Here is a 9,790-nt window from a genome sequence, read left to right on the forward strand (position 1 = left end):
ATATATATATATATATATTTATATATATATATATATATTATAGATATATGTGTGTGTATATACGCTCACGTATGTACAGGCGTGCATACATATAGAACCGGTTTATTATTTCATCCACATTTTGTTTTCAAAGGCCTCGAACACCTGGGTTCGCTTTTTTGTTCTTTTCCCGTTTTTGTGTCCGTGTGATTTCTCCTTTTTCCTCTCGGCGATAAATTGTCTGAAGCCTCCATCTTTTTACCAGTCTTTTCCCTCCCTCTTTTTAGGGATAAAATTGAAGAAAAATGGAGAAAAAATCCCCACGTGTGAATTGACTTTCCCCTATTTCACCCCCATATAGCCTCCTTTTTCTTTTTTCCTCACCCAGAAAATTCCAGTTTTTAGGGATTTTTTTCTTTATTACTTTCTATTTTTCTGCATATCTATTCTGCGGCAAGCAAAGCCTCAAAGAGACCTCCTGTTTCATTAATGGAAATGCGATCGACTCAAATTGAATATACTCAGGGTAATAAGATCTCTTTTCAAAGTGGATTTTCTTTTGTGAAAGTCTATTAAGAAAATTGCTTTTTTTAATGAATATAGATTTTTCGCCACAATACTTTTACGTCCTTTATTTATCTTTAACTTATAAGCTCAAGAAGGGTGATGATAGCATCCGCCTTCAGAGGTTCAAAGAGAGAGAGAGAGAGAGAGAGAGAAAGAGAGAGAGAGATTCAAAATATATTTTCGTATCATCGGTGGGAAGCACAAAAGGTTATTATGCTCTTTGAACCGTCCGCCTGTCAGTAATACTTTATTGGATTTGGGATAAAAATAAAAAAAGTAAGAAACTGGAGATATTTGAAATGAAATTATAGCGTTCTGGTCGGCTGTTTAGCCCCTTTCATATTAAACTGAAAATTCTACAATTTATTATAATAAAAACTAGTGATGACAAAGTAATGGTAATTATATTACTTCTGAAGTTAATACAAGTATATTCTGGGAATTGTAAATACTAGAAGCAAAAGTCATCACAGGTTTCCGCAGCTGACTCAAGCCAACGGATTTTGAGCTTATAATCTTGGATGAATTAAGATGCTGCCCGAATATCTATGCAATGTGTATTTCTTGCTTGAAAAGCATTTTTCTATATGCGTTTTATCAGTTGCACAAATATTTATTCTACTATGTTGTACCACACCAAACATTTGTGTAGAAAGTTTATGACTGGTGCTGTTACGAAGTAAATTCGATGGGTAAACCATAGAAATTATACTTATGAAAAAAACGAAAAATAAAACTAGCAAAAACGTATGCCGGGAAAATTAGCCAGGAAGGAAAGGTGATAACGTGGTTGATTGACATACCCATCAATATAAATCAGGGAACTCGCATAGCGATATTTCGGTTATTTCTGAAAAAAAACATCTCTTTTTTTATTTATTTATTTTTATTATCATTTTTTTTTTTTTAGGATTTCTATATTTTTCACGTAGCACCTGGAAGACTACATAGTACGTGATAGCGTCAGCGGGGCACTAGAAGAGTTCGATAACCTGGAGCGTCTCGGATAAAAACTACGAGAAAAGAAACAGATGAGTGGAGATTTGTGGAAGCTAAAACACAGGGAAGACTCGTGTGGCGGAATTTCCCAGGAGCCTTTTACGTCGCGCTGGGTCAGAAGAGATGATGATCATAAAAGATTTTAATGTACGACTACCGACTCTAAACTAAGATTAATAACAAGAATATCACGATTGCCTGCACCTTGATACGGCATAAATTAACCAATTTTCTCTTGGTGACCCTGAGGTATCTACGACCTAGTCTATTATAATGTTCCTCCGGGAAATTCCACACCAGCGTTTATTTCTGAAGAGTTCTTAAGAGACTTTATACTAAATTTACATTCGTGTAGTATTTTTATAATTCTGTTTCATTACATTCGTGAATACGCTTACATTCAAGTCTGGCGATATTGGAATTCTGTAGAGCCTTTCTCATTATGTAAAAGAGCTACAAAAATGCAGTTTCATCTAAAAATTCTAATTTCGAAAAAGTGACGATCATACCAAATTGTAGCTAAAGTTCAGGTGATTATTGTCCAATTTCTAGTCTTTATTGTAAATGTAAATGTTTACGATTAATTTATCCTTCTGGATGAATCCATGAATGAAATACTACTTTGTACAGGAAATGCTGAGAGAATTTCTGAACACCTGTGATATTCTAACTCTACACTTGCGTTGGTCTGACTTCTTCGGTTGATTTTAAATGAGAAACTTGTATGACTAAGGATTACACTTAATTCAAGCCTGGTCGCACCAAGTATAGAGTACAGACTCATTATATATATATATATATAATATATATATATATATGATATATATATATAATATATATATATATATAGATATATATATATATATATAATATATATATATATATATATATATATATATATATATCTCACCAACCCAGCGCTGCCCGGGGAAACTTTGAATGACAGTCTATGTATAGGGGGAGGAAAAGTGGAAAGGGAAAAGGGGGGAGGAGGAGGGGGAAGGATGGGGGAGAGATGGAAATAGGAAGAAGGGGAGTGGTCTATGTTGATGGTCCGACTGATAAAACTACTTTTTCCATGAACGTTCACCCTTTGAGCAGTCATGGGTGAACTGACAGCTATTACTGTTGTGGCTGTCCCTATTAGACAGGTATTAGTGTTATGACTGTCCCTGTTATCAAGAAATTACTGCTGTGATTGTCCCTTTTATTTAGGTATTACTTTTCTGTCTGTCCCTTTCATCCAGATATTACTGTGATGGCTGCACCTTTTATCCAGGAATTACTGTGGTGACTGTCCCTTTTATCCAGGTATTACTATTGTGACTGTCACTTTTACTAGGCCATTAATGTGCTGTCAGACACCTTTAACCAAATATTACTGTGCTGTCAGTCACTTTTATCCATTTATCACTGTGGTGACTGCCCCTTTTATTCAAATATTACTGCGCTGTCTATGCCTTTCATCGAGGTATTACTGTGGTGACTGAAAAGTATATCTAGGTATTACTGTGGTGACTGTTCTTTTCATCCAGATATTACTGAGCTGTCTGATACCGTTAACCAGGTAGCATAGTACTATCTGTCCTTTTATGCAGGTATTACTGTGGTGACTGTCTCTTTTATCCAGTTATTACTGTGGTGTCTGTCAACTTTAAAGAGGCATTACTGTGATGTCTGTCCCTTTTATACAGGTATTACTGTGGTGACCGTCCCTTTTATGCAGATATTATTGTGGTGGCTGTCTTTTTTATCCATATGTTATTGTGCTGTATGTTCCTTTTACCCAGGTATTACTGTGGTGACTGAAAAGCTTTTTTAAAATTACAGTTCTATGGTCTCAAGTGCATGAAATGCGGTATGATAAACCCGTAGAGTTCATTTATTACTATTACAAGTTACAAAGGGAAGGGTGAAGTGGGATGAGGGAAGGGGGTACTCTTTTGAAACCAACCCTATTATCCAAGTTGGGCCAAATGATGGGCACGGGCCTCTGTGAGCTTTCTGCTGAAGTGTTCTACTAAAATAATATCTGAATTTTCATCTAAGCTTCGTCCTGCATTTTGAGATTCCTTTTTTAGAGAATTTTACAGGCTACATCCTCCGAGTGTAAATAATGGTTTCCATAAACGGATATTACTTAGAAATCTTCTGTATTTATAGCTTTGATCACTGCACTAAGCTGAGAATGAGTTCATCATTTTCATCAATAGCTATGCAGCACCTGTCTCCTTGTCAAGTATAACAGAAATTCCTTTCTTGATCGATCGGACGTCCGTTTCTTTCCCACCACCAATGGCTGTGGACAAAATTTCATCTTGCTGCATTCTCGCGTGTCTGTGAGCATACACGATGCATGAGCTTACAGACTTAATGGATTTTTCCTTGGCTCTAACTGGTACATGTTAGCATGAATCTTACGTTAAGCGAAGTTAGGTCTCTTTTTAATCACGGTCATTTTAAACTTTATATGTCTGTTATGTATTTTTTTTTTTATTTGATAATCACCACCTTCAAAATGAACTGAAGCAATGTTTAATTATGTTCACCAAAATTGAACTCTCACTTTTTTATGTACTATAAAACTGGCTATAGATGCACGGTTCACGTGGCAAAGGGTGATATCCATTTTTGTATATCTTAATGTAATATTAATCGAAAATTATTTTTTACTTAATCGTGAGTTTTGCTACCATTATTTCTTTATTAAATAGTGTGATTGTAAAATCTCAATTTTGTCACAATTATTATAATAATGAGATTACTGATTTCTGAAATGCATGGTTTAATATATACAAGCCTTTTCCACCACAAAAAATAAATTGTATGAGCGAGCGTAACTGGACTTGCTAATGAATGCCACATTCAATGCGTACTGTCACTTTAGGGTCGGGTAAATGTTCAGAACTACACTGTAAACTATTTAGCAATATGGCATCACTAACTGTGCTGGATCATCTACTTGCCGTCTGATTTGTAGGAAATCTACACATTGCAAAAATATTTGCATCGCAGAAACTTCTTGATAAACAAAAATAAAAGTTAAATGGAGATTGGCTGGCCATTTTTTTTTTTTTTTTTTTTTTTTTTTTTTAACGCGGTGAGCTACGGAAATGTGTGAGAATCTGTTGATCCACTTTCCTTATTGTGGACATATACTCTGAGGGCACGTGCCAGTGGAAGCGAGAAATAGGATTGGCAACGAACAGCAGGAAAGCTGTGCCGGAATTGATTGGGATAACATACTGGGAAAAGGGCTCACCAACCCTTCGAAAAGCTGCACGAATTATCAGAAATGATCAACAAAGAAAATGCAGAAGATAAAAATGCAGCTGAGCGACTAAGTGAGGTTAAAAAGCCCCCCAACTTTAAGGAGAGTTACCAGATCTTCCTGATGCTTTAAGGCATCGTAGATGTCGGTTTTGTTGCCAATCAAAAGAGCAAAACATATCTGTCTAACAAAGACTACCAAAGCAAAGGTCAACTGCGAAAAGGAGTTGTCAGAAATACACTTAGATAAAAGGATTCTCATTAATCCCATTTTGTTTGTTGCCGGGTAATTTAATGGCTGATTTGCAAAGGCACACAGACAGTGAAATCTCCTATGTGACACTATTGCTTGGCTCATGTGGTTACGGACTACCTTCCTAAATGCTCTTTGTGCACGCATGAAGAAGCATATCTCGCTCGTGTTTCATACTAAGTGAAAAACAGTGATGCCACTAAAGTAACACTCTGGCTATTCATCCTCTGATCTTTATTATAAGATTTATTATGAAAAAGTAACAATGTTGCACTGTTCACGCGTTGGCATACATCAACGCTTAACTGCAAAATATAACTGTCATATCTATGTCGGTATATGTCCGTCTCTCGCCTCCAATATGTCGATGACTGTTTTGAATGGGTAAACATAGATCAGGCTATCATTTCCCGGTCATACGTACAGGTCTGTTATATCAGTAATAACTATTATTTCGATGCATAGTTATTATATAGTGTATCTGATACTGACTAATGATTTTCTTCTGATCTCACAACTACAGATGTGAACACTGACTTCGGTGCTTTCAATTCAAAATGAATTGCAACTGAACTCTATTGATTGATAGAGTAATAATAATGCAAAAAGAAGGGTATTTCAACACAGTTAATTCGCCTTTAATGCCTTTCCTAAAACAGTTTAGCATATGTTAAATACCTCCAGGGAAAATGTTGTCAGAATGTGACATGTTTAACAAACATGAAAACAGTCACCTTTTGCGTTCAGAAAAGTAAAAGTAAATTCTGATATAATCACCGTATAAACTTTTCGGATGGCAACGATGAGTAAGGGGAGGTAAATTAGACCTAAAGAAGTACGCGCTGAGAATCATGGTACGAGATTTCTGTTGGTTACAAAAAGCAAGAAATCTTTCGAGTCATGACAGTTTTTTAATCTGGTCTGAAGACCTGTACCTGATATTACCTTTGTGCCCCTGGAAAGAGAGTGGTTTTCCAGGGCAGAGATCACAGTGAACCTGTATAAGATCGTCCGTGTTTGCTTGCATCAAGATGTCACCGGCATTCGTGCCGTGGTCCTTCATCTTGATGAATTTGGCCTTGACGTCGATGAGATAAGGAAACTTCCGAGGGATCTGCTTCTGGATGTCCAGAAACACCGACTCGGCCACTGGAAGCGGTATTCCAGTGACCAAGGCTTCGACCTTCGAGTGACCCACCAGTTTTGGATGGAATATCTTGACGACTTTGCCTGACTCACAAAACTTGTTGTGGAAATACTGAATTAGCAGAATTTTGAAATACTCTGGGTATTCAGTACTGGAGTCTAGAGTTAAGAGAATCACCCTTTCAGACAAATACTGCAAGCCTTTCAAGTAGTCTGGAACATGCATTTGACGTTCCAGCGCCTGGCAAATATCCCTCTGGATATTCTCGCTGTTGGGTGAATGGTAATAGCTGTCTGTCGGTATTTCAAAAGCAATGGAGTGCTGGTAAACTATCGGGAAAGCCTGCATGTCTCGACACAGTTCTTGGAAGCTTTTTCCCTGGAAGAGAGAAATGAAAAGATTAGTACACTACTTATAGTTGCATAATTGAAGGGTGCACATGCAGTCTAAATCTTCTACAAGTGCACATTTCCTGAATGCTAAGGAGATTAAAAATAAAAGACAGAATTGAGTCGGTACATGTGTCATGTATACACACTATTTTTGTTGAAAAACTTGAAAAATATTATTCTAGACACACATGCCAGCGTTCACACGCACAAGCTCATACACACACAAACTATGCATATACTATTTTTACATATACATATAGGAAGAAATACAGACTTGCAATACATTTCATATACTTGTATTCTTAAATGTAAACCTGGATGATCTTACTTTCGAGTAAAATCTTAATCGCTCTGATTTCCAAATTTATTCCCTTGCTTGATTTGGCTTTTTTTGTCTTGCCCTAAATTGCAACTCAAGAGAACCTAGACTAGATATCATTATTCCTAAATATTTGAAAGATTAAGCTTCATTAAGTCTTTTCCTTACCTAATTTTATTTCATTCATTTGTGCATACTACGTCTTCACTACTTCAATCAAGTTTCTGTTGCTACTCTCCGACTAGTATTTTCCTTAAAAAATCTATGAGAAGGTCAAACAGAAAAGTAAAAATAATATTCCCTTGTAGTGCCAGGCTATTTACTGCAAATTCATCTGGCAAGACTTCTTCGTTCACGAATAATTCTAATTATGTTTACGTCTTCCACAGAATTCCACTGTAATTTGTCTGTGGACGCTGCCTAATACCTTTTCTTAATCAACGAAAACCATTAGCGAGGTATTTTTAGGTTCCTTTTGCTTCGGCATGATACACCTTAAAATAAATATTTCATAAATGTAATTTCTTTCCCCAGCCTGTTGTGAATACGCATTGACTCTAGAGCATTTTCATGACAACCGACGTATGTGTAATGCCTCTATATTTACCACATTTACATAGGTCAGTTTTCTTGGTACCTTGGCTATGACTTCCAACTCCCAATTCTCAGGCGCTCTGCAAAGTAACGAATTACTTAAGATGTGTTACTTCTATTTCAGCCATAGTCATCTCCACAGTGATTCCTCCACAGTAATTCCTCCACAGTGATTCCTTCATAACCTGATGTTTCACCATATCTGAAGATTCATTTTATTGATGTCACGTCAACAACTGTGAATTCATTCATTAGCACATTCAGTTGTTCAACACCTTCTGGATCATTAATCAAATTAATTCCCTCTTACCCTTCATTCATGACTTCTCAAAACACAGAGTAACCAGCGAGTACCGTACCCCAAATGAGAACAGAGTAGGTTGAAATAAGCAAGTGAAATGATAACTTTAGTCACAACTATACATAATCATAAGTGAAAGAAGTATAAGAAGAGGAGCACTTCAGCAAAAATAATAAAAGTGGATAAACACTTCAGCCCCAAATAGGGCGCTATACACTGTCAAGGACACATAGGCCACACCAGTAAGATGAACTAATAGATATTACAATCACATGTGTAGAGCACTTTTGTTATAATTGACAGCACCTGCACTAAAGAAAGAGGTGAAGACCACTTCAGCTGAAAATATAGTGCCTCTAATATCTAGAATAAACAGAGAACCCTTCATCCCGAGAGAGAGAGAGAGAGAGAGAGAGAGAGAGAGAGAGAGAGAGAGAGAGAGAGAGAGAGAGAAACGGAAGGAAATAATTCTTATATAAAAAAAAAGATTGTGGAGGATACTTGACTAACAGAAAGCTGCAATGACTGACGAAAATTGATGAAAGTAATACAACAGCCAGAAAATGCAGAGTACCTCAGCCAGGGGGATAATAGACACGAGGAAATGAATAGAAAGACTGATGCTGTAATGAGGAGCACTTCAGTCAAAAAGACAGAGATGACAAAACGCAAAATCAGCTCAAATGAAGACTGTAAATGAAGAGGCTGTTAAAGTAAAAATAAAGGTGATGTCACTTAAGTTAAAAAGACAGACGATGCAACAAGTACTAGAAATAGCGATCACTGTAACAAAAATGGTGGTTGCTACAACAAACACAACGAACAAACAAAAGGGGATTTCAAGCGCCTCAGTGGCGTGGTTGATATGGTGTTTGCGTTCCACCTCGGTGGTCGCGGGTTCGATTCTCGGCCATTCCATTGAGGAATGAGAGATGTGTATTTCTGGTGATAGAAGTTCACTCTCGACATGGTTCGGAAGTCACGTAAACCCGTTGGTCCCGTTGCTGAATAACCACTGGTTCCATGCAACGTAAAAGCACCATACAAACAAACAAACAAACAAAAGAGGATTTCAGCTGGAAAGAGATTCGCAGTTAGCAGAGAACACTTCAACTAAAGGAAACAATAAAAAAAGATTAACAGAAAGTGGTCAGCAATTCAACCGAGGGAGCATGGGAAATTAGGCTCAACACATGAACTAACAAAAGGAAATTGGTGAATCGTATCATTCTACACAGAAGAATGACATCCGCTTTCCGTATTCTCATTCTTGAAGGTAGCATGTAAGATTGAGTATGTCCCGTCAGAGAACCAGCTTTATTGTTCCTGTAACCAGAAGAAAGGAAACAATAAGACCACACTAAGAGAAGATTAAACCTCACACATAATAAAGAAGAAGAGACACCAGCGTTAGGAACCAAATTACGTAAAAAGAAAGTCTTCCAACCCTTCTTTAAGGAGCCATGACCACCAAGAAACCAGAAATGGGCATGCAGCAAATCCTTTATGATTTATTAAGTTGTTACAACTACTGTTATCTCCTCCGAAGCTCATATGGTTTCGGAGAAAAGAAGGACGATGCCAGTCCTCTAATTCGACTTATTCGTGGTCTTTAGATGCCCTGGGAATTTTTCTTATTGACTACAATTTTGGATTTTTCGCTACCGCACGAACACGTTGGGATACAATAGAAAATTCTGTGGGTATATATACGTACATACGTGCATATATATGTATATACATATATATATATATATATATATATATATATATATATATATACATATATATATATAAAAGTATATATATATATATATTTATATACGTATATATATATATATAATATACATATGATATATATATGTATTACATGTATATATATATGTATATATAATATATATATATATATATATATATATATATATATATATTATATATATATATATAAACAGAATTCCCTATTGTATCC

At 36.3% G+C, this 9,790-nt stretch overlaps 1 protein-coding gene across 1 annotated transcript in view; it reads right to left on the reverse strand.

Moving 5' to 3' along the window:
- Positions 1-2,458: 2,458 nt before the first annotated feature.
- Positions 2,459-9,790, reverse strand: part of LOC135211108 (uncharacterized) — a 33,454-nt gene continuing 26,122 nt past the window's right edge. Inside the window, exon 2 of the mRNA XM_064244200.1 lies at positions 2,459-6,593. Within this exon, the coding sequence (XP_064100270.1) occupies positions 5,967-6,593 (627 nt within the window). The 3' untranslated portion in view covers positions 2,459-5,966. The remainder of the gene's footprint in view (positions 6,594-9,790) is intronic.

Source organism: Macrobrachium nipponense, chromosome 4 (assembly GCF_015104395.2).
Source record: "Macrobrachium nipponense isolate FS-2020 chromosome 4, ASM1510439v2, whole genome shotgun sequence".
Classification (NCBI taxonomy): Eukaryota; Metazoa; Arthropoda; class Malacostraca; order Decapoda; family Palaemonidae; genus Macrobrachium; species Macrobrachium nipponense.